This window comes from Bombina bombina, chromosome 3 (genome assembly GCF_027579735.1).
Source record: "Bombina bombina isolate aBomBom1 chromosome 3, aBomBom1.pri, whole genome shotgun sequence".
Taxonomy (NCBI): Eukaryota; Metazoa; Chordata; class Amphibia; order Anura; family Bombinatoridae; genus Bombina; species Bombina bombina.
Genome location: NC_069501.1, coordinates 1,033,931,067 through 1,033,958,025, shown reverse-complemented (window position 1 = coordinate 1,033,958,025; position 26,959 = coordinate 1,033,931,067). Strand labels below are relative to the sequence as shown.

At 37.9% G+C, this 26,959-nt stretch overlaps 1 protein-coding gene across 1 annotated transcript in view; it reads left to right on the top strand.

Moving 5' to 3' along the window:
• The first annotated feature begins 1,113 nt into the window (after nt 1–1,113).
• Nucleotides 1,114–26,959, top strand: part of ATF1 (activating transcription factor 1) — a 75,083-nt gene continuing 49,237 nt past the window's right edge. Inside the window, exons 1-4 of the mRNA XM_053708236.1 lie at nt 1,114–1,370; nt 16,466–16,564; nt 24,917–25,045; nt 25,785–25,885. Of these exons, the coding sequence (XP_053564211.1) occupies nt 16,472–16,564; nt 24,917–25,045; nt 25,785–25,885 (323 nt within the window). The 5' untranslated portion in view covers nt 1,114–1,370; nt 16,466–16,471. The remainder of the gene's footprint in view (nt 1,371–16,465; nt 16,565–24,916; nt 25,046–25,784; nt 25,886–26,959) is intronic.

The window sequence follows — 26,959 nt, the reverse complement described above, 5'->3', positions numbered from 1 at the left end:
GTGTCACACACAGTGAAGTGACAGATTGCTGCTGACTGAGTGAACGGCATGCAGACTCAGAAGCACTCAGCAGCCAGCTAACAGCACAGCCCGGACTTCTCAATGACGTGATGTCACGTGCACGGCGTGATCATGTGACGTCCGTCCGACAGACTCTCAGTCAGTGCAAGCTGCGCGGTTGTGCCCACCAGGAGTCCGGCTTTAGCTGAGCTAATAGCAGCCAACTAACAGGCTAGATTGGGTGCCGGACTTCTGGTTGGGAGTGGGACACAGGCTGGTAGTGGAACTCTGGGAGGGAACTTTTTATCGGAGGAATAAAATAAAAAAATTGAAAGTACAGACAGTGTGACTGTCTTAGAGAGGCTTGTTTTTTTGTATTTCTATTACCGGGCAGCAACTGAAAATACCGGACTGTCCGGTCAAATACCGGACAGCTGGCAACCCTAGTAGCTGCACATAGATGCCTTGTGTGATTGACTCACCCATGTGCAATGCTATTTGTTTCAACAAAGGATATCAAATTAATGAAGCAAATTAGATAATAAAAGTAAATTGGAATGTTGTTTAAAATTGTATTCTCTATCTGAATAATGCAATAAAAAAAAATGGGTTTAATGTCCCTTTAAGTCCCATTAGTGCATTGCTAGCGCTTTGGGTTTAATTTCTTTAACTATGAGTTTAATCTATAAGCAAGCAACACTAATAATAATACGCTCATTTTATATTTGTTTCTAATGCAACAATAATAAAACACCTGCATTCATTTTTTATTTGTTTATAATAGTCCACAGCAAATGACGTGATATATATACTATACTACACTGCCTTTTAGGGGTATGTACTTCTACTGCAAAACAATTAGAGTCATCGGACGTGCTACACGTTTTTCAATAGATCTGAACATATATTACTGTATTACATTGAAAAATTAGCTCGGACCATACCATTCTGCTAATTATAGAGGGGGAATCAGACACTAATCTCTAACGAATTAACTTGCTTTACAATACCTAACTGTTCTCTCCCCCCACCCTCCTCTCTTTTTATCAGGGAAAAAAAACCCGGAAGAGGAACTGACTCCCGCCTTTCCCTAACAGCACGTCACCCTCGCAGTGACGTCATCGAGTACGCTGACGTCAGGTAGAGGCCTAGTGGACGTCGCATTGGGTGTCCCCTTTTTGCTGATGAGGTTGTCTTGTCCCCTCTGTACACCGTCACGCTGTGTTTAGCATCTCTCTCCGCGTTTCATATTGTGAGCGTCTCTTCCTGTGACGGGATCCCGATAGGAGGTGACTCCCCGGGGGACCCGCGACGTTCACCCCGGTGATTGGCTGGAGCGGATTTCTGTTCTGTGAGTTCAGAGGACGCAGGTAATTAAAGTACAACAGCCAGTGACAGAGCTGGGCAACAGCAACGTTGTCTGCTTACTCGTCTTATTCTGTGTGTTAGCCATTGGGAGATGTTGTAAGTCAGTACTGAGACACTGGCACTTCCTCTTGATACTGTAGTGATGGGGCCCATCACCTTCTGCACGTCACACAGCTGCAGGCTTTGATCTCCTGTATTGTTTGTATGTGTTTGAAGCTGCCTCATGGGGCATTTAGATGCACTGTTATATATTATCGGTACTAACTTATTTGCTGCCTTTGATTAGAAGTAGTCTAGCACCTTAGCTGCCAGGGAAGTCTGGAAAATATTACTTTATGTTGCAGCTCCCTGTGCTATCTAAATACTTCATTAGATGGCTGTGACGATCAGCTTTATTATTTATGTTCTGCTAATTTGGGACTCCTGACACTGACCAGGGATCTGAGACTATTTGCAGTGTACCAAGATTTGTTTTGCATGAAATATATATTTTTTGTTTTTAATATATATATTTAATTTATGTCGGTGTTATGTAACTCACTAAAATAAAGAGACTTGTTACTCAGTTTTCTCTGTTCATTCTAAAATAAAATATTTTACATTTAAATGGATGTTCCTTTGCTAAATAAACCAACTTTTTTTTCCCCCATTGGGAGTTGTCACTATCGGCCATTGAGCAGTAAATTCCCAGGATTCATTTGCATACAATCATACCCTTCCTGTTAGTTTCACCTTTTTATGTAAACAGCTTTTTCTTATTTAAATGGGCATTAAACACCAATATATTTAAATTGTTTAATTACATGTAGAAAAACATTTTTGCTATACTTAATTATTTTGTTCTCCTTTCCTGTAATTTTATTTTTAAAGATCTAGTAAACCCACTTTTTGTGCAGCAATAAAAATGTTTTCAAATGAATAAAAAATCAGTTAGCTTCTATTAATTTCCCCCCAATATTTATTACAAGTTAAAATTAATTTTTAATGATTTATAAGTGCTCTGTGATATTCATTATACAGGTCCTATCACTGAGGGCTACCTGGGTACTGATGCATGAACATACAATGCATTAGCATTTAAGTCAATGGTACTGGAATATGCACAGTTTAACACTGCCATCCGCACCAGTCTATGTGTACAGAAAGATAAACCGACATGCTGTGACTGTGGGAAGAGTTTGGGCATGAAGTGGATAATAGCACCTAGCATTGTGTAACCTTATCCCTATACTCCTACAAGGGCATAAAGTGACGCCAAATTAACCCCCAAATCCTACCTAATCCTAAAAATGCTGCAAATGTTGCCAATAACCACCAGTAACAGTTTGGCAACATGATTGCAACCTTGTTTCTCTAGGAGTTTGTGAATTTAGATACTAGAGCCCAAAGACAGGATTAGATTATCAATATTTTTAATGGCAACAAGACAAATAAATGTTACACAGTGCAAAGTTATATTAACAAAGGCCATCCAAAAAGCAAAATAGTTCTTCAAATAAAATGGGACTTAAACGAAACACAACCTACACTTACACAAGTATCACTGATAAGCTTACAGTAGGCCAGTGGGAACTTCTGATGATGTTCAAATAAAACCGAGTGAAGTTCTAATTGAATCTGGGGCTAGCATTCAACTATATACCTGAGCCTTTTCCTTTGTCCAGCAAAGACAGCCCTCCTTGCTCACAAAAGCAGACTTAGCAATATGCACAGCATCATTTGTGATCAAAGAATCTTACGCCTTTGCACAGACAAAGAGGGCTAGAAACAGACACAGAATGTTGCGCGCACGCACGCACACAAAACCCCTCCCAAAACCCCCAAAACAATTCAGGTTAACCCTGGAAATGCTGGGATATTCCACTACCTCTGCTGGATGATAATTCCAGGCATCCACTACACTTCATGAGTGTATAATGACAGTAACTATATATAATAATGTTTTGAATGAAACATTTGAGCAGATGATACATATTTATATTACGTTCATCTAATGTATCAATTAGACTTTGACTGAAAATTTAAAGTCCTTTAAAGGGGCAGTAAACCTAGAAAATAATGTTATACAATTCTGCACATAATGTAGAATTATATAACATTATATTACTGCTAGCTTTATGTAACATAATATTGCAGCTTGAATGTTTATTAAAAAAGAGGGTTTTTCAGACCCGCCATCTGCGCTCTGAGTGGGTCTGGTTTTCACTCTGAGCGCATCTGGGCAGCTGTCTAGTCACAGCCTGGCCCGATCGCGCCATTACACTCAATGTAGCTCGCTCCTGCTGTCCGAGCAGGAGCGAGCTATATTGAGTGTAATGGCGCGATTGGGCCGTGCTGTGTCTAGACAGATGCACTCAGAGGGAAAACCAGACCCGCTCAGTAGAGCACAGAGGGCGGGTCTGAAAAACCCTCTATTTTTTTTTTTTTTTTTTTAAAAGTAAAAATTCCAGCGGCAATATTATGTTACATAAAGCTAGCACTAATATAGTTCTGCACTATGTGCAGAATTATATAATATTTATTTTCTAGGTTTATTGCCCCTTTAAGCTTCAGATGAAAATAAAGATGCTGTCATGGTCAAAAGTTCTTAAGAGTAGTCTAATCCTATTATAAACAACTGGTTCTAGAACTTTCGTTTATGCTGCATTTAAAGGGACATGCCACCCACATTTTTTCTTTTATGATTTAGAAAGATAATGCAATTTTAAACATCTTTCTAATTTACTTATATTATCTAATTTTGTTTTATTCTCTTGATATTCTTTGAAAAGCATATCTAGATATGCTCACTAGCTGCTGATTGGTTGCTGCACATAGAAGCCTCGTGTGATTGGCTCACCATGTGCATTGCTTTTTCTTCAACTAAGGATATTTAAATAATGAAGCAAAATAAATAATGCAAGTAAATTGTAATGTTGTTTAAATTTCTATTCTCTATCTAAATCATGAAAGAAAGATTTTGGGTTTAGTGGCCCTTTAAGTGTTTAGTTTAGGCAGTGGTTTCAACAGGCAAAAGCAGCAATTTCAAACAAACCAGATCGGTAAAGGTGTCTGTTATAAATGTAAAACACTCCAGCAAGTAAAATGGATCATTGGGAATGTGTTAAAGGAAAATATATTTTACATTACAATTTCTCTTTAAATACTTGGCTGCAGAAGAGGGCGGCAGTGCATTGTTATTTAATGTGTAACAGCCCTCTCAGAAAACCAACATTCTTCTCCTGTGCTGCAATGCTACAGAGTTATTCCTCCGTATGGAACTGCAGAGAGTTGTCTTGACTGATTAGACTTCAGCACAGCTAACTCTGAGGCACTAACTAAATATTACTTCTTACATTTTCTGAATTTTCATTGAATTTTAGAAACCCAAGTTTGGTTCTAACAGATATCAGTTCGTTAAACAAATGTCTGCACTGTTTATATACAAAAATGTATTAGCAATACTTCACCTTATCTTGCAGCGTGCTGGAGAATGTAGTTCCCAGGCCTAGAGGGTATGTTGTATGGTATAATGACAGTAACCCACGGTTCATAAACCCTAGAGCTTGGGTTTGTCCAGCCCTAAATTCTTGTTCACATGAAAATGATCTAATTTTCTTTGCACTATTTAAAATGTATATCAATTTGTTATAATATTGTGCTTTGTGTGACATAGGCAAACAAGTCGGGTATACTACATGAATTTCAAGTGTATTAAAAAATAAAAAAATAGTTGTTTTTAAAAAATCCTTTATGATGAAAAATCCATCTGTAGTTTCTATTTAACACCTTCACCACGTTAGGACCTAATATGCCATCCTAACAGCGCTGGTCTTTAACGCAGTTAGGACGGCATAGAACGTCTTCTCTTATATGGCGCCATGCAGCCTCCCACTTTGACGCACGCAAGAATCTGACTGGGGTGTGTGCCTAGCAGCATAGTCAGTCCTCCATGATCCGATCCTGGCCTTGAAATCACATGATCACATTGTCGAGCGTGTGATTTAATTTCAGTAAGTGTGTATATCCGAACTTTGTTCAGATCTAAGCACTTGCTCCCCCGGCATGAAGTGGTTAAGGTACATTATAATCCAAAGGTTATTCATCCTGAAATAAGGATAAGTTTTTAATTATGTATTATGAGGCTGTATATTCATGGCTTAAACTTTTTGGTAAATTTAATTCCATTAATCCATTCATGCTCTCCCAGAGATTTGTCAGATTATTTTGACTTTTTTTTTTTTTTTTCTGTCTAGAAGATATCACATAATCTTGTGGGTTTTTTTTGTTCTCAAAACTGTGAATTTGTGTCGGGAGAAATATCTTGCCTCTTCTTCAAAGCAAAAATGTTATAAAATAAACAAAGCTGAAAAATAGACCCATTTTTTTATTTCTTTCATAATTTTAGATAGAGCATACAATTTTCAGATTTACTTTTATTAAATTTGCTTCATGCTCTTGATATCCTTTGTTGAAGGAGAGCAATGCTCTATTGGGAGCTAGGTGAGCACAGTTGTGCTTTACTGTCCCTGTAATTCCATTGCTCACCTGCAAATCTATGTACACAGAATCAACTCTTACTAAATGACCAGTAAATACAATAGATTTGCATAAGTAACAAATGAATGATGACAATACAATAGCACTAAATCTGAACTTCAAATGAGTCTGATTTCCAATTATCCTAGATGGGTCCAAGGGGAGCAAATGATCCTGGGGATTAGTGGCGATCCAATATCCTAATCCGTTAAGACAAAGACCTGGAAAAAATAGAAAGTGCACTAAACAAATAGCCTATGGGGTGCAGAATATTGGTAAACAAACTCACCCCAATAGGCTATATCCTGGGAGTATAACAAGCCTCAAAAATCGTTTGTCGATCGTCCGTCTACGCGTTTCGGCCCTTTAGAGGGCCTTTTTCAAGACATAATAAGGCTCTGTTATTACTGACCTTATATACTGGTACTAGTGGGAGTTTCTGTAAATTGTGTCGCCAAACCAACTGAGATGGCGTCGGATTGCCCGCCAATTCCCCATTGCACTTCCGTTTCGCTAGACCGGGTGTCCGTACTTCCGGTTGGGTCATTTCCGGTTCAAACAGAACCATTTTTAGAAAGGGCAAATAGGAATAGGCGGATTAGTAAACAATGTTAAAATTTTGGGATAAGGAATTATAATATTACCAAACTGATATAGTCATAGTAGACTTTTGTTATAACACGTTTTTTCGGCCATTCTCGGTTCAAGCGGAACCATTTTTAGAAAGGGCAAATCGGAATGGGCGGATTAGTCAACAATGTTAAAATTTTGGGATAAGGAATTATAATATTACCAAACTGATGTATTCATAGTAGACTTTTGTTATAACATGTTTTTTCGGTCATTCTCTGATATTAACAGGAGGGACTGGTTATCAATATTTTATATCGATATTTCATAGGGGTATTTTTATACTATTGCTTCTTCAAATAAAATTGAATTTTGGGCGATTTTAAGCTTGTATACTCCAGGATTTACAAAATACAGACTTTCACAAATGAATATGCTCAATAATTTAACGACAGCCTAATGTACAAATGATCATATCTTACTACTCAGCCACACATTTTTTTTTTTTTGTCATATTATGTCAAATTGTTTATAGATTCAACTAATATATTGGATTGGTGAATGTAATTTACCATTGGTTAAGTTGAGTGAGATCATTTATATATCTGAATTTTTATATATATATATATATATATATATATATATATATATATATATATATATATATATATATATATATATATATATATATATATATATATATATATATATATATATAATCTCTATCTATCCTTGTAATACAAATAGTTGATGGATACAATTAGTGAACTTATGTGGATTCTCAACTCGGGCATATGAATTAATACTAATAGAGAGTGGATCCCTAGTTGTGGGAAACAGTGTGTTTGAGATAAGAAATATTTGTTGATTCTTAAGGACCTGATTGGGACCAAGAATGAGGGTCAGCACATAGTAAATAAACATTTTGAGAAGGATGTTATACAATCCCTAACAACCGTTTCTCTATTATAGAATATATATTTGAAGATTCAGTATCTTTAAAAATAGTGTCGGGGATATGTTTTGGTGGTTTCACATCTATGCTTCTATACTTTCAGCAACATCCCTTTGGATAGCTTTAACTTATTGGGGGTATTTCAGAATAGGTGGACGATCTCAAAATTGGCATTGAGTCCCTTAGGGTAAATGCAATCTAAATGGAAAATCCATTTGGACTTGCCTCCGTGTTCTCCCCTCTCCAATCTTTATTTAGTTTGCATATTCCCAGATATCTGAAACTTTCGTTGTTCCCTCCATGAACTTCTTTAAAATGTTTATAGAGAGGCAGATCCACTTTCTTCCACTTTATCTGTAGGAGGTGTTCCCGGATCCTGTCTCTCAGCTTCCTAGTGGTCTGGCCCACGTACTGTAGGCCACACCCACATTCCTTAACTACAGTCAAGGTTATAAATTGCACGTATTTACAGAAATAAGCGACTAGCTGGGGCCTAAGCAAGTAAACTACCTTGAATCATGGAAAACATATTGATATGAAACTTCTCAGTCAGCAAGAGTAAGGAAAACAAAATACAATGTCATAATAGCTGAGCCCTGGTTAGGCTTAAATTAAAAAAAACAACATGGAGTCTGTTCTGTCATGAAAAGTTCATGACAAAAGTCTGTTCCATTGTTTCAATAACAGTGGCTTATACTTATAGAATTATTGCAATAAATATTGCAATAAATATTATTCTTCATTTTAAACGGCTTTTACCCTGTATTTCTTTTTTTTTTTTTAAACTTTCATTTGTGCAGTGTCCATTCTTTCTGTGACAGCCCTACAAGGAGGCTGGGGGCACTACAGGAAGGCATTTATAGCTTGATGTCATAAAACTTCAGATTTGCCAATGCCCAGAAGAGGCAGAATCTAACCTGTTTCCAACATTTGGGATCTCTTATTTTCCCGAGGGTGGGCTAAGTACTCCAATTTGCAACAAAATAAGTTTTTTACAGTTGTTGTTTTTTTTTTTTTTAGTGGTTTTTTTTTTTTTTTTTTTTTTTTTTTTTTTTTTACACAATCTGTTTCTTTTTATGTTTACTTTTGATTTCACATATTTAGTTTTCACTAAAGTAGCAGTTTCATATCCCTTAAGTTTTTTTAATAGAAATACATTCATCCATGTCAGCTGTAGTACTTACCAAAAAATCCAAAGTATAAGTCAATGGAACTTTTCTGAAAACCAGATTCTTTTAGTCTACATTAAATAGCTTAAAAACAGCTTGATCATTTTAAATTGAAATTTGGTAGTTTTGTAGTCGCAAATAATAGAGCAGCTATGATATATAAAATAGTAATACAAATATCCCTTTAACTTCTCTACTTTGAGAGGGCCAATAACAGACATATGTAAATTAGTGTACAAATCAATCAATCAATTGTTTTTCCATCTGGCCTTAAAACTATAGTTTTCAAACTTAATTTATAGGTAAAGTAGGCAAATAATGAAAGTGCATTGCAATATTGTTTGCCATATACAAAATTAAATATTTTATAGGGAATTATGTTTTATGTCCCTTTCATCAAATTTTACAGATGTACAAGACACCTGGGTGCCAGCCATACATTTTTACTGGGAATAATGTATGTATAGATATTTGTAGAATGCTGCAAAAACTCAGGAAGCCAGTGGTACTATATTAACCCTTTAGTGACCAGATCACTTTTTCATTTTCTGTCCATTTGGGACCAAGGCTATTTTTACATTTTTGCGGTGTTTGTGTTTAGCTGTAATTTTCCTCTTACTCATTTACTGTACCCACACATTATATACCGTTTTTCTCGCCATTAAATGGACTTTCAAATTTCAGATACCATTATTTTCATCATATCTTATAATTTATTATAAAAAATTATAAAATATGAGGAAAAAATGGGAAAAAGAACACACTTTTTCTAACTTTGACCCCCAAAATCTGTTGCGCATCTACTACCACCAAAAAACACCCATGTTAAATAGTTTCTAAATTTTGTCCTGAGTTTAGAAATATCCAATGTTTACATGTTCTTTGCTTTTTTTGCAAGTAGCACTTTGCTATTTTCAAACCACTTTTTTTTTTTTTTAAATTTAGCGCTAGTTACATTGAACACTGATATCTTTCAGGAATACCTGAATATCCCTTGGCATGTATATACAGTATTTTTTTTTTTTTTTTTTTTTTTTTTTTTTTTTTTAAAAGACATCCCAAAGTATTGATCTAGGCCCATTTTGGTATGTTTCAAGCAACCCTTTCACTGCCAAATGCGATCAAATAAAAAAAATCATTCACTTTTTGACAAATTTTTTCACAAACTTTAGGTTTCTCACTGGGTTAATTTTAGCTGTAGTGTAGTAGACAACCCAAAGTATTGATCTAGGCCCATTGTGGTATATTTCATGCCACCATTTCTCTGCCAAATGTGATCAAATAAAAAAAAATCGTTCTCTTTTTCACAAACTTTAGGTTTCTCACTGAAATTATTTACAAACAGCTTGTGCAATTATGGCACAAATGGTTGTAAATGCTTCTCTGGGATCCCCTTCAGAAATAGCAGACATATATGGCTTTGGTGTTGCTTTTTGGTAATTAGAAGGCTGCTAAATGCCGCTGCGCATCACACATGTATTATGACTAGCAGTGAAGGGGTTAATTAGGTAGCTTGTAGGGTGCTTGCAGGGTTAATTTTAGCTTTAGTGTAGAGATCAGCCTCCCACCTGACACATCCCACCCCCTGATCCCTCCCAAACGGCGCTCTTCCCTCCCCCACCCCACAATTGTCCCCGCCATCTTAAGTACTGGCAGAAAGTCTGCCAGTACTAAAATAAAATGTATCTCTTTTTTTCCTTTTCTTTTTCCTTTGCATATTTACATATGCTGCTGTGTAGGATAACATAATTTATGTAAGAACTTACCTGATAAATTCATTTCTTTCATATTAGCAAGAGTCCATGAGCTAGTGACGTATGGGATATACATTCCTACCAGGAGGGGCAAAGTTTCCCAAACCTCAAAATGCCTATAAATACACCCCTCACCACACCCACAAATCAGTTTAACGAATAGCCAAGAAGTGGGGTGATAAGAAGGAGCGAAAGCATCAAAAATAAGGAATTGGAATAATTGTGCTTTATATAAAAAAAATCATAACCACCACAAAAAAGGGTGGGCCTCATGGACTCTTGCTAATATGAAAGAAATGAATTTATCAGGCAAGTTCTTACATAAATTATGTTTTCTTTCATGTAATTAGCAAGAGTCCATGAGCTAGTGACGTATGGGATAGCAGATACCCAAGATGTGGAACTTCCACGCAAGAGTCACTAGAGAGGGAGGGATAAAATAAAGACAGCCAATTCCGCTGAAAAATTAATCCACTACCCAAATCAAAAAAGTTTAATTTTTTATAATGAAAAAAACTGAAATTATAAGCAGAAGAATCAAACTGAAACAGCTGCCTGAAGTACCATCCTACCAAAACTGCTTCTGAAGAAGAGAAAACATCAAAATGGTAGAATTTAGTAAACGTATGCAAAGAAGACCAAGTCATTGCTTTGCAAATCTGATCAACAGAAACTTCATTCTTAAAAGTCCAGGAAGTAAAAACTGACCTAGTAGAATGAGGCCGTAATCCTCTGAGGCGGGGATTAACCCAACTCCAAATAAGCATAATGAATCAAAACTTAACCAAGATGCCAAAGAAATGGCAGAAGCCTTCTGACCTTTCCTAAAACCAGAAAAGATAACAAATAGACTAGAAGTCAGTCTGAAATCTGAGTAGCTTCAACATATTTTCAAAACTCTTACCACATCCAAAAAAATGTAAGAATCTTACCAAAGAATTCTTGGGATTAGGACACAAGGAAGGGATAATAATTCCTCTACCAATGTTGATAGAATTCACAACTTAAGGTAAAAAATTTAATTGAGGACAGCAAAAACCACCTTATCCTGATGAAAAATCGGAAAAAGGAGATTCACAAGAAAGAACAGATAATTCAAAAAAACGTTCTAGCTGAAGAGATGTCTAAAAAGAACAATACTTTCCATGAAAGTAATGTCCAAAGAAAGCATATGTTCAAACAGAAGAGCCTGTAAAGCCTTCAGAACCAAAATAAGACTCCAAGGAGGAGAAATTGGCTTAAATGACAGGCTTGATACGAACCAAAGCCTGAACAAAACAATGAATATTAGAAAGATTTAGCAATTCTTACTGTGAAACGGCACAGGAAAAGCAGAGATTTGTCCTTTCAAGGAACATGCAGTCAAAAACTATAAAATCCTAGGAATTCTAAAAGAATGCCAAGAGAATTCATAAGAAGAGCATCATGAGATGTAAATCTTCCAAACTCTATAATAAATCCTACTAGACATAGATTTACGAGCCTGCAACATAGTATTAATCACTGAGTCAGAGAAACTTCTATGACTAAGTACTAAGCGTTAAATTTTCATACCATCAAATTAATAATTTGAATTCCTGATGGAAAAAAATGAATGTTAAGATATAAGGTCTGGCCTTAATGGAAGTAACCAAGATCGGCAACTGCACATCCGATCAAGAACCATATACCAAAACCTGTGTGGCCATGCTAGAGCCACCAGCCACACCACAGATTGCTCTCTGATGATTTTGAAAATCACTCTTAAAAGAAGAACCAGAGATGAAAAAATATAGGCAGAATGATAATTCCAAGGAAGTGTAAATGCATACACTACTTCCGCCTGAGGATCCCTGGACCTGAATAGGCCCCTGGGAAGTTCCTTGTTTAGATGAGATGCCAACAGATCTATTTCTGGAAGCCCTCACATCTGAAAAATTGAAAACTTATCTGGGTAAAGAGACCATTCTCCCGGATGTAAAGCTTGATTGACAGAGATAATCCGCTTCCCAATGTCTATACCTGGGAAAAAGACAACAGAATTTAGATAGGAGCTGGATTTAACCCAAGCAAATATCCGAGATACTTCTGTCACAGCCTAAGGACTGATAGTCCCACCCTGATAATTGACATACGCCACAGTTGTGACATTGTCTGAAAAAAACAATAAACGTCTCTTCTTAAAAAAGAAACCAAACTGAAGAACTCTGAGAATGCACAGAGTTCCAAAATATCAAATGGTAATCTCGCCTCCTGAGATTTCCAAACCCCTTGTGCTGACAGAGATCCTCAGACAGCCTCCCAACCTAAAAGACTCATCTGTAGAGATCATGGTCCAGGTTGAAAGAACCGAAGAGACCTGTAGAACTAAATGATGGTGATCTTAACCACCGAATCAAAGATAGTTAAACATTAGGATTCAAAGATATAAAAAGTGATATCCTAGAATCCCTGCACCATTATTCAGCATAAAAAAACTGGAAAGGTTTCCTATGAAATGAGCAAAGGGAATCGAATCCAATGCAGCAGCCATGAGACCTAAAACTTCCATGCATATATAGCAACTGAAGGAAATAATAGAGACCTGAAGGTTCCGACAGACGGAACCCAATAAAATTGTCACTTGTCTGTTAGAGACAAAGACATTGACACAGACTATCTAGAAACCTAAAAAAGGTGACCCTTGTGTGAGGAATCAAGAAGCTTTTGATAAAAAGATCCTCTAACCATGTCTTGAAGAAACAAAGTTGAATCGTATGAGATTCCGCAGAACGAAAAGACTGAGCCAGTACCACGAGACTGTCCAAATAAGGAACACTGAGAACCTTGAAAAGATTCTTAGAACTGTCGCTAGACCAGAAGGAAAAGCAACAAATTGGTAATGCTTGTCAAAAAAGAGAATCTCAAAAAGATATGCATCTATTGTAGGGCTGCAACTAACGATTAATCGGCAGATTATTTTTTTCGATTAATCGACTAATCGGATAAAAAGAGAATCAATAAAAGTTTTCTATGTTTTAAATAAAATCCACATAATGAGTTACAAATATAAACTTCAGACTAAAACTTAACACAACTGTTAAATCAAATTTTAAGCAGCAGAGCACAGTTTTATAATTAAACAAAACAAAACCGCAAACTGTTTGAAAAGAGGTAGAACTAGAAAGAGTTAGGCTATCACTGTTAATAACATTCTGTTATTCACTCTTTCAGAAACTTTACATTGAAATGCAAAAATCTCAACATGTCCACATGCTTCTGGTTAAGGCTAGTTCTCTATTTGCAGCTATATCTCCTGCAGCAGAGAAAAGGCTGTTTAGGTGTATAAGTAGGGTTTTGCCAATTTCACCAAAGTGGGATATTTATCTTTGTTAGCTCTTCACCAATGCTAAGTGTTTTCTACCTTGGCAAGGGGCCTCTCAAAGTAACCCTTGACTTCATTCTAACATAAAAATATCTTGAATATCTATATGCAATGGGAAATATCTAGTCCGCTCTAAAAATAACGAATATATACTTATAAAGGTTGAAAAACCAACTAATCGATTATGAGATTCGTTGACGACTATTTTCATAATCAATTATTATCGATTATGACTATTAGTTGTTGCAGCTCTAATCTATTGTAAACATATAATGCATCACTGACCAAAAAAGGCAAAATAGACTATATAAACACCATTCTAAAAGATGGTATATTTATATGACAATTCAGAAAGATTTTCTATCTTCAGAACAATGAATAGTCTTGAATAAAACCCCAAACCCATTTCCTAAAAATGGAACTGGAATAAATACCCCAGAAAACTCCAGGTCTGAGCAGCGCTTAATCCCCAACGGGTGATCAGCCGTGCTTCATCAAAAAACAAAATATATAGGACTGAAACACACTTAAGGAAAGTGTTAGCCTTACTGGAATAGCTGGAATATAATAGAGAAAAAAAAGACCTCACAGACGGTTTTACTCTGGTTCTATTCGGTCCAAATTTCTTAGATTTTGGGTACAGAATAAGATTCAAACAAATTTCAAAAAAGTCTTAACCTGCCCCTTACCAGCCAAGCTGGAATACGGCACATACATGCAAATTTAGGGAGCGGATTTTGAACTAAAAAACTTCCAAACAAAAACATGTTACTTGGGTAAGAATTTAGGATTTCGTTCCTTAGTAAGAACAACACTAATATGAGCTTAAAGTTTTAGTCTTAGAACTCAATCTTGAAGCCCAGAGTAACAGTTAAGAATTGAATCCAATTATGAACCAAATAATTGATTTATCTTGGGGAAAAAAAGAAATATGGATTTTTTAGAAATCACTAAATTCTTCTAGCTAAAACAGCTAAAGACATAGAAAAATACTTCATTTGCAAAAATATTCAATAAAATGAAAACACAAATGAAATTATTAGCATGTTAATAAAGTTAAAGGACCAGTCAACACACTGGACTTGCATAATCAACAAATGCAAGACAATGCAACAGCACCTAGTCTGAACTTCAAATGAGCAGTAGATTTTGTCCCTTTTAACAATGCTAAATAAATCATAATCCGATACTTGATCTTAAAGTATCCCAACAGAAAAATGAAGCAATTGCAACATCATCCAAATAAATCACAGGTCCAAGAAAAGTACCTGAAAATAAATAATTTTCCTTAAATAAGATATAACCAACTAAAGGAAAATAAATACTATTTTGCTATAGAAACAATAGCATATTTAGCAGGAGTAGAGAGAGCCCCAATAAATTGGGGAACCCTCAAAACTGAAATTAACTGCCGGCAAAGAATATAATTAAAAAACCCTTGAAGAAGGAATAAAAGAAAATTCTCAGCCTATTCCATTCCCTAGTATCAGGGACTGGAAAAAAACCTCTGAAAACACAGAAGATTAAATAAGCAGAAATAAAATGCTAGCTAGTCTTGAAAAAGAACTAGTTACCTCAATATCCAAAATAATCAACACCTCTTCAACAAAGAACAAATGTACTCTAATAAAAATAAAAGTAGATTTGTTAGTGTCAATATCTGATGAATAAAATTCTGAATGAGAAAAAACACCATCAGAGAAGGATAATTCAGTATGTTGTTGGTCATTTGAAACTTCATCAACTAAAAAAAGTTTGAAAAAGACCTAATTTTTTTTTTCTGTAGTGTAGCTTTCCCTCCCAGATCCCTTAGATATATATTTTTTTTTTTAAGCATTCCCTCCCCCCTTTCTCCCACTTATAACACAATTGTTTTTTTTCTGTAGTGTAGCGGTTCCCACCCGCACCCTTCCTGTGCACGCCCCAGGCGACCTCGCCCCCCTCTTACTAATAGAAACCATCGATGACCGGCTCCCACCCACCAACGATACCGGCCATCAATGTCCGTGCAGAGAGGGCCACAGAGTGGCTCTCTCTGCACCGGAAGGGTAAGAGAGGTTATTGTAGGATGCCTCGATATCGAGGCATCACTGCAATTACCGGAAAGCGGCTGGAAGCTTCCACCGCTTTCCAAGACGGACAACGTACGTCCTTGGTCATTAACTGTATTTTTTTTATTTAAGGACGTACGTTGTCGGTCATTAAGGGGTTAAAAACATGATTCTTGGAATTTGTCAAGCCCTATACTAAACACAGTAAAGATACATTAAATCAAATTTTTTTTTCTCTCCGTAATTCAGATAGGACATGCAGTTTTAAACAGCTCTCTAATCTACTTCTATTATCACATTTTCTTTGTTCTCTCTGTATCGATTGTTGAAAAGCACGGACATAAGCTCAGCATCATGCATATATCTTGAGCACTATATGGCAGCAGTTTTGCAAGAAGGTTATCCATTTACAAAAGCGCTAGATGGCAGCACTATTTCCCGTCATGCAATGGTGAGCAAAGAATACCATTGGATTGAAGCAATTTGGCAATAGAAGTAACTGACAATTTTTTTTAAAAATTGTATGCTTTGTATGAATTACAAAAGATGTTTTTTGGGTTTCGTATCCCTTTAAATGAACAATAAATGTGTTTTTGTCAGATTTGCATTCGTTAATCTTTCATAATAAATTGCTTTGTTGGCCTTGAAGAAAACTTTTGAAAAGATATCACATATTTTTTTTTTTAAATTTGCTATTTTGTTACCCAAAACTTTAAACAGTATTCTTTTTCTCTTAGGTTATTATGGAAGAAGTCTCCAAGAATAGTTCAGAACCCACTCAGACAATCTCCGCTTCAGTACTGCAAGCAGCACAAATCTCTCAGATTGCTCAGCAGGTACGATGTACGGTGCATGGGAAATGTTTTACTGCACAGTTATTTAGCAGTGTGTGTTTAGTGGCCTATTGTACCAGTAAACCCAATACATATTAATACATGTTATATTGTGTAAATAACCAGGGTTCCCACAGAAAGGTTTGACAGCTGGTTGGCACTATGTAGTAGCCGGGTAGTGTAATACTTTGCAATATTATAAAATTGATAAACGTAAATTTAAGGAACTGTATACACCATTTTATATTTAACTGCATGTAATAGACACTACTATAAAGAGGAATATGCACAGATACTGATCTAACAATCCAGTATAAACCTACTTAGAAGCTCCCAGTTAAGCACTGTTGATGGGGTTAGGCTGGGACACCCAGTGAAAAGGGATTGGAAAGCAGGAAGAGCAGACCCTCCCCTGTATATGAAAAGACTCATTACACAACCAGGAGTCTGTATACATCTAAAACATTGGGCCCTGGTTAGGAGTCTGAAAATCAGCACAATGTTATTTAACAATAAGCAACATTATACATATTTACAAAAACACTCCCAGATGGGCTATATAAATGGATCATCTACAAAACATTTATACAAAGAAAAATCTAATGTACATTTAACTCCAAAACATTTTGTTTAAAAAGATAGATAATCCCTTTTATTACCCATTCCCCAGTTTTGCACAGCCAACATGGTTTTTACTTTTCACCTCTGATCTATGCCTTTTCTGACAGCCCCCCGATCACATGACCTTTTTTTTTTTTCTTTTTTCTTTCTTTTTTTCTATTGACTTGAGAAGTTGTAATTGTTATAAGAGAAATCTCTAGTGTCAAACTAAGTATGGGTTACACAAATAAAGTGAGGATAAGCCTAGTTGCTGCAGATATCCCTAGAAGGTAACATGTAAACCTCTTAAAGCTTGGATATTACATTTTGCTTAATTATATTCCTATTGGTACACTGCAATAACATGCAAGGAAAACATATATTGGTAAATTTGGTTTAATGGAAGGCTAATTAGGATATCTCTATCATCTCTAACATCTTATGTAGTGGAATTATAAAAGCCAATATGAACACGGTGAAACCCCAGGCCACAGAAAGATTACAACCACAATTTTGCTATAGATAAAATCTAGTACGTGGTTCTCTGAACCCACTCCAGGCCGGTAAATCTAGTGTAATCTCCAACACATCTATTTTGCCCAATAAAACAAGAACTTTATACTCAAGACAAGTTGTAGGGTTATGTCCCTCAAGGTAAATATGGGAGCTAGCGGGTGTCTTACTTTTAAAACTCTGCGAAGTGCAATAAAACGAGGTATGCCTGTAAATGGAGCACTAAAAGGTTATCTATGGGACCCTGAAATCAACATGCATGGGTTACAAATATGCACACCTCCTCATTCAAACAACAGTTGTGACTTTATCAGAATGTAGAACAAAGTATATTGTATAAGACAAGCATGTAGAAATCTCAAAATGATATTGAGTGAAACACTGTAGGAACAATAAAAAGTATTGTCATGTAAGCTATCTACAAATGGTAGTAGGTCTCTTTCTCCAACATAGGTGTGTCCGGTCCACGGCGTCATCCTTACTTGTGGGATATTCTCTTCCCCAACAGGAAATGGCAAAGAGCCCAGCAAAGCTGGTCACATGATCCCTCCTAGGCTCCGCCTACCCCAGTCATTCTCTTTGCCGTTGTACAGGCAACATCTCCACGGAGATGGCTTAGAGTTTTTTAGTGTTTAACTGTAGTTTTTATTATTCAATCAAGAGTTTGTTATTTTGAAATAGTGCTGGTATGTACTATTTACTCAGAAACAGAAAAGAGATGAAGATTTCTGTTTGTATGAGGAAAATGATTTTAGCAACCGTCACTAAAATCCATGGCTGTTCCACACAGGACTGTTGAGAGCAATTAACTTCAGTTGGGGGAACAGTGAGCAGTCTCTTGCTGCTTGAGGTATGACACATTCTAACAAGACGATGTAATGCTGGAAGCTGTCATTTTCCCTCTGGGATCCGGTAAGCCATGTTTATTACGATTGTAAATAAGGGCTTCAAAAAAGGGCTTATTAAGACTGTAGACTTTTTTTGGGCTAAATCGATTGATTATTAACACATATTTAGCCTTGAGGAATCATTTTATCTGGGTATTTTGATATAATAATATCGGCAGGCACTGTTTTAGACACCTTATTCTTTAGGGGCTTTCCCAAAGCATAGGCAGAGCCTCATTTTCGCGCCGGTGTTGCGCACTTGTTTTTGAGAGGCATGGCATGCAGTCGCATGTGAGAGGAGCTCTGATACTTAGAAAAGACTTTCTGAAGGCGTCATTTGGTATCGTATTCCCCTTGGGGCTTGGTTGGGTCTCAGCAAAGCAGATACCAGGGACTGTAAAGGGGTTAAAGTTCAAAACGGCTCCGGTTCCGTTATTTTAAGGGTTAAAGCTTCCAAATTTGGTGTGCAATACTTTTAAGGCTTTAAGACACTGTGGTGAAAATTTGGTGAATTTTGTACAATTCCTTCATGTTTTTTCGCATTTGCAGTAATAAAGTGTGTTCAGTTTAAAATTTAAAGTGACAGTAACGGTTTTATTTTAAGCATGGTACTGCATCATTCCCTCCTTCGTCTACACGAGTCTTGCCCACTCAGGAGGCCCCTAGTACATCTAGCGCGCCAATACTCCTTACTATGCAACAATTAACGGCTGTAATGGATAATTCTGTCAAAAACATTTTAGCCAAAATGAACACTTATCAGCGTAAGCGCGACTGCTCTGTTTTAGATACTGAAGAGCATGACGACGCTGATATTAATATTTCTGAAGGGCCCCTAACTCAGTCTGATGGGGCCAGGGAGGTTTTGTCTGAGGGAGAAATTACTGATTCAGGGAACATTTCTCAACAAGCTGAACCTGATGTGATTGCATTTAAATTTAAGTTGGAACATCTCCGCATTCTGCTTAAGGAGGTATTATCCACTCTGGATGATTGTGACAAGTTGGTCATCCCAGAGAAACTATGTAAAATGGACAAGTTCCTAGAGGTGCCGGGGCTCCCAGAAGCTTTTCCTATACCCAAGCGGGTGGCGGACATTGTTAATAAAGAATGGGAAAGGCCCGGTATTCCTTTCGTCCCTCCCCCCATATTTAAAAAATTGTTTCCTATGGTCGACCCCAGAAAGGACTTATGGCAGACAGTCCCCAAGGTCGAGGGAGCGGTTTCCACTTTAAACAAACGCACCACTATACCCATAGAGGATAGTTGTGCTTTCAAAGATCCTATGGATAAAAAATTAGAAGGTTTACTTAAAAAAATGTTTGTTCAGCAGGGTTACCTTCTACAACCAATTTCATGCATTGTCCCTGTCGCTACAGCCGCATGTTTCTGGTTCGATGAGCTGATAAAGGCGGTCGATAGTGATTCTCCTCCTTATGAGGAGATTATGGACAGAATCAATGCTCTCAAATTGGCTAATTCTTTCACCCTAGACGCCACTTTTCAATTGGCTAGGTTAGCGGCTAAGAATTCTGGGTTTGCTATTGTGGCGCGCAGAGCGCTTTGGTTGAAATCTTGGTCGGCTGATGCGTCTTCCAAGAACAAGCTACTTAACATTCCTTTCAAGGGGAAAACGCTGTTTGGCCCTGACTTGAAAGAGATTATCTCTGATATCACTGGGGGTAAGGGCCACGCCCTTCCTCAGGATCGGCCTTTCAAGGCAAAAAATAAACCTAATTTTCGTCCCTTTCGTAGAAACGGACCAGCCCAAAGTGCTACGTCCTCTAAGCAAGAGGGTAATACTTCTCAAGCCAAGCCAGCTTGGAGACCAATGCAAGGCTGGAACAAGGGAAAGCAGGCCAAGAAACCTGCCACTGCTACCAAGACAGCATGAAATGTTGGCCCCCGATCCGGGACCGGATCTGGTGGGGGGCAGACTCTCTCTCTTCGCTCAGGCTTGGGCAAGAGATGTTCTGGATCCTTGGGCGCTAGAAATAGTCTCCCAAGGTTATCTTCTGGAATTCAAGGGACTTCCCCCAAGGGGGAGGTTCCACAGGTCTCAGTTGTCTTCAGACCACATAAAAAGACAGGCATTCTTACATTGTGTAGAAGACCTGTTAAAAATGGGAGTGATTCATCCTGTTCCATTAAGAGAACAAGGGATGGGGTTCTACTCCAATCTGTTTATAGTTCCCAAAAAAGAGGGAACGTTCAGACCAATCTTAGATCTCAAGATCTTAAACAAGTTTCTCAAGGTTCCATCGTTCAAGATGGAAACCATTCGAACTATTCTTCCTTCCATCCAGGAAGGTCAATTTATGACCACGGTGGATTTAAAGGATGCGTATCTACATATTCCTATCCACAAGGAACATCATCGGTTCCTGAGGTTCGCATTCCTGGACAAACATTACCAGTTCGTGGCGCTTCCTTTCGGATTAGCCACTGCTCCAAGGATTTTCACAAAGGTACTAGGGTCCCTTCTAGCTGTGCTAAGACCAAGGGGCATTGCTGTAGTACCTTACTTGGACGACATTCTGATTCAAGCGTCGTCCCTTCCTCAAGCAAAGGCTCACACGGACATTGTCCTGGCCTTTCTCAGATCTCACGGATGGTAAGTGAACGTGGAAAAGAGTTCTCTATCTCCGTCAACAAGGGTTCCCTTCTTGGGAACAATAATAGACTCCTTAGAAATGAGGATTTTTCTGACAGAGGCCAGAAAAACAAAACTTCTAGACTCTTGTCGGATACTTCATTCCGTTCCTCTTCCTTCCATAGCTCAGTGCATGGAAGTGATCGGGTTGATGGTAGCGGCAATGGACATAGTTCCTTTTGCACGCATTCATCTAAGACCATTACAACTGTGCATGCTCAGTCAGTGGAATGGGGACTATACAGACTTGTCTCCGAAGATACAAGTAAATCAGAGGACCAGAGACTCACTCCGTTGGTGGCTGTCCCTGGACAACCTGTCACGAGGGATGACATTCCGCAGACCAGAGTGGGTCATTGTCACGACCGACGCCAGTCTGATGGGCTGGGGCGCGGTCTGGGGATCCCTGAAAGCTCAGGGTCTTTGGTCTCGGGAAGAATCTCTTCTACCGATAAATATTCTGGAACTGAGAGCGATATTCAATGCTCTCAAGGCTTGGCCTCAGCTAGCGAGGGCCAAGTTCATACGGTTTCAATCAGACAACATGACAACTGTTGCGTACATCAACCATCAGGGGGGAACAAGGAGTTCCCTGGCGATGGAAGAAGTGACCAAAATCATTCTATGGGCGGAGTCTCACTCCTGCCACCTGTCTGCTATCCACATCCCAGGAGTGGAAAATTGGGAAGCGGATTTTCTGAGTCGTCAGACATTGCATCCGGGGGAGTGGGAACTCCATCCGGAAATCTTTGCCCAAGTCACTCAGCTGTGGGGCATTCCAGACATGGATCTGATGGCCTCTCGTCAGAACTTCAAAGTTCCTTGCTACGGGTCCAGATCCAGGGATCCCAAGGCGGCTCTAGTGGATGCACTAGTAGCACCTTGGACCTTCAAACTAGCTTATGTGTTCCCGCCGTTTCCTCTCATCCCCAGGCTGGTAGCCAGGATCAATCAGGAGAGGGCGTCGGTGATCTTGATAGCTCCTGCGTGGCCACGCAGGACTTGGTATGCAGATCTGGTGAATATGTCATCGGCTCCTCCTTGGAAGCTACCTTTGAGACGAGACCTTCTTGTTCAGGGTCCGTTCGAACATCCGAATCTGGTTTCACTCCAGCTGACTGCTTGGAGATTGAACGCTTGATCTTATCGAAGCGAGGATTCTCAGATTCTGTTATCGATACTCTTGTTCAGGCCAGAAAGCCTGTAACTAGAAAGATTTACCACAAAATTTGGAAAAAATATATCTGTTGGTGTGAATCTAAAGGATTCCCTTGGGACAAGGTTAAGATTCCTAGGATTCTATCCTTCCTTCAAGAAGGATTGGAAAAAGGATTATCTGCAAGTTCCCTGAAGGGACAGATTTCTGCCTTGTCTGTGTTACTTCACAAAAAGCTGGCCGCTGTGCCAGATGTTCAAGCCTTTGTTCAGGCTCTGGTTAGAATTAAGCCTGTTTACAAACCTTTGACTCCTCCTTGGAGTCTCAATTTAGTTCTTTCAGTTCTTCAGGGGGTTCCGTTTGAACCCTTGCATTCCGTTGATATAAAGTTATTATCTTGGAAAGTTTTGTTTTTAGTTGCAATTTCTTCTGCTAGAAGAGTTTCAGAATTATCTGCTCTGCAGTGTTCTCCTCCTTATCTGGTGTTCCATGCAGATAAGGTGGTTTTACGTACTAAACCTGGTTTTCTTCCAAAAGTTGTTTCTAACAAAAACATTAACCAGGAGATTATCGTACCTTCTCTGTGTCCGAAACCGGTTTCAAAGAAGGAACGTTTGTTGCACAATTTGGATGTTGTTCGCGCTCTAAAATTCTATTTAGATGCTACAAAGGATTTTAGACAAACATCTTCCTTGTTTGTTGTTTATTCCGGTAAAAGGAGAGGTCAAAAAGCAACTTCTACCTCTCTCTCTTTTTGGATTAAAAGCATCATCAGATTGGCTTACGAGACTGCCGGACGGCAGCCTCCCGAAAGAATCACAGCTCATTCCACTAGGGCTGTGGCTTCCACATGGGCCTTCAAGAACGAGGCTTCTGTTGATCAGATATGTAGGGCAGCGACTTGGTCTTCACTGCACACTTTTACCAAATTTTACAAGTTTGATACTTTTGCTTCTTCTGAGGCTATTTTTGGGAGAGAGGTTTTGCAAGCCGTGGTGCCTTCCATTTAGGTGACCTGATTTGCTCCCTCCCTTCATCCGTGTCCTAAAGCTTTGGTATTGGTTCCCACAAGTAAGGATGACGCCGTGGACCGGACACACCTATGTTGGAGAAAACAGAATTTATGTTTACCTGATAAATTACTTTCTCCAACGGTGTGTCCGGTCCACGGCCCGCCCTGGTTTTTTTAATCAGGTCTGATAATTTTTTTCTTTAACTACAGTCACCACGGTACCATATGGTTTCTCCTATGCAAATATTCCTCCTTAACGTCGGTCGAATGACTGGGGTAGGCGGAGCCTAGGAGGGATCATGTGACCAGCTTTGCTGGGCTCTTTGCCATTTCCTGTTGGGGAAGAGAATATCCCACAAGTAAGGATGACGCCGTGGACCGGACACACCGTTGGAGAAAGTAATTTATCAGGTAAACATAAATTCTGTTTTTTTTTTTTTTTTAAAGTTATTGCAACTACTAAGTAATCTAGGTAAATAAAGCATCACCCCAGAGTCCATCTATCAAACGGGTATCGTTGATCAAGGAGAACCTCTGTTTCAGCCAACACAGGAGCGAAGGGTCCCAGCACAGTCCTTACGGTCCCACCAAAAACATTGAAGGACAGTCTAAATAAATTGTTGAAATAGTACTGCACAATCGAGCAAATGACCAGCGCAATGCGCTCAGTTTCGGTGTAAGCACAACAGCTAGATGGAGAGCAGGGTCTGCCAAAGTCATCACTGCTTGATTTCCTCCATCTCATGCTAGGGCACCAGCTCCGGCTACTTTCCCAGAAAAAAGGAGTCTCCAAGGAGGCGTTAACGTAGGTACATGACTTGTGCCGCTTGGGAAGAAAACATCAGCTTGCCTATTGGACCTCTCAGCTCTCCCTCATATTTCTCAAGCACTCTCCAATACTGTGGGGTTACTAGCTGGTTCATTTACCTACCTGCCCTTATTGTATGGAAGATATCTCACCTCCGTATATAGGGCAAGCTCCAATTCACTAAATTGATACTGTAGTAGTCATTTAATTACTGTTTCCCATCTGGGTAGGTCACACATGTTGCTGGCTGAATAGAGTATGTTGTTTTCATGGTAAAGTTTCTGCAGTGTCTTGCAAGATAGCACTACTACGTAACGACATAGACACGGGTGCTCTGCTGGGTGGTTAAGTTCTAGGCCGCAGCAGTTTGTTATCTCAGGTAGGCTGATACTGACACCAGACCAGAAAAAAAGGTAACTTTAAATACATTGTTTTCTCTGCTGCAATGTGTATAGAATAAATCGGCGCTCAATGGAGTTTTTGGAAGAAGATTTTGTGCAGATTAGTTCTGAGATCTGGAGCAGCAAACAGCTTTGCGACCAATCATGGCTGTCGGGCAGAAGTTACCCCTGGGAAAGTATATATTAAATATACTCTCTTGCTCGCTCTGTTAATGTGTGCCATTATGCAGGAGTTAAATTATTTTAATAGTTTACATAAACAGTTTCTCCAAATAATAATAATAATACATCCTTTTTATAATGAAGCTTTATATTTTTGTTCCAGATGTCATTGAGAGGTTCCACTCCCATTGTTTTCCAAGTTCCTGGTGGGGAACAAGTCCACGTTCAGGGTGTTATTCATACAGCCCAATCGTCGTCAGTAATACATTCTCCTCAGGTTGCTGCAGGGCAGGTAACTCATTTATTTTTCCTTTAAATGTAATTGAAGTACAGGCAATGGAAATTGAAAATGGTGTTGGGGTCTTTAAAGGGAATTGAAAACACTTTGTAATGCAACTCCCCCCCCCCCCCCCATCAACACAACAGTTCAGATTTAATACAATCAAATGCGTGTAAGGTACCTGCCAGTCAGTGCCCTTTTTACCTTAAAGTAAACACTGAGCATATGCCTAGTGCAAATCTAAACTTATAGCGGCCTTTTTTAAATGGATATTCATTTTTTTTTTTTTCTTCTATTTGAATTCTGAGCGTCCAATTCTAAACCACCACTTTCAATTATACTTCTATGATCAAATTTTGCTTTATTCTTTGTATCCATTGTTGGGAGCAGCAATGCATTTTTGGGTGCTAGCTGATCACATCAGGTAAGCCAATCACTGGAGGCATTTATGTGCAGCCACTAATTGGCAACTAGCTCCCAGTAGTGCTTTGCTGCTCCTGAACCTACCTAGGTATTCTTTTCAATAAGATACCAAGAGAATGAAGATTAGATAATAAAAGTAAATTAGGAAGTTGTTTAAAATAGCATGCTGTATCTGAATCTTAAACGAAAAACATTTTATATCCCTTTTTAATGTGCAGCATTTCAAACAACTGCATTGTTACCCTGGTAGTCTGTTCCTTTAAATGTTGGATGTTTGTTTTTCTCTCTCTGAATGTCATAGTTGCATCTAACACAAAAATTCTTTCAGGTTTCATCACTATCAGAAAGTGATGACTCTCAGGATTCATCTGACAGTATTGATTCTTCACGAAAAATACGGGGTATCTTAGCTCGTCGGCCATCATACAGGTAATGTTTTGTGCAGAGATATACCCAATGTCATTTTATGTTAATAAATAAAAAAAATTGTTTGTGTAAAGTGGGTCTATAAAGTATTTTAGTGCAGTGGTTCCCAGACACACTTTAGTGGCAAATCTGTGTATGTATAATTCCTGTACCTTTGCTAAAATAGTCAATTTTCTCCTAACATTTCTCAAATCTATCTCCTATTAAATTACTTTTAGTGCATCATTTTTTTAAACTGCAGAATCTTGTCTGCCTGCATAATGACAAATGGGTCCTATACTATCCAGCTGCATGTCAATCGAATGTTTTCTTGTTTGTCCCTTTTAAATTTTTATATATATATATATATATATATATATATATATATATATATATATATATATATATATATTATTTTTTTTAGGAGAGATAAGGAAATGTGCATTTCAGTTTTAATATAAAAATGTTTCTATTAAAGGCTATTTTTGTATAAACATGTGCACATGCCCCATGCACCCTCATTCAAACAGTGCGCCAGCTCAAAATGCAAGCAGTGGCATGTATGATGTCAGAAATGACTTAATTTACACCATACAAACCACCACCATCTCTCTATACAGTAGTGGAGTCTAAATGCAGGCGCATGGGGAAATCTAGGTTTCAAAAATGGTGGTACCCATAATTAAAGATGAGTGCATGAAATATATTTGTGTTTAATGTCCTTTTTTTAAGTGTTGTATTATCATGATAACATCAATTACATCCCCCTTACTAAAGCCTAAATTTGAATGTTTATGAGAATTTTTTTTAAAAAATATATATATATTTTATATAATGTTTTATTGAGGTTTTTATGGATTACAACATCCATTTTTTTTATTGATTACAACATCCTATTGTGATACATTTACCGTATTAGACTTACATATTGTTTGTAAAATGGGGAAAAAAAACACACAAATACATATTTGCTAAACTCAAAATATTGTGATAGTCTAGAGTATAAGACTATCTCCAAGCGTAAATAAACTACGAATTAACAACCTTCTAATAGGAAGAAGATGAATAAGAGAAACTAGCTCTAGGACTGAGCAAACT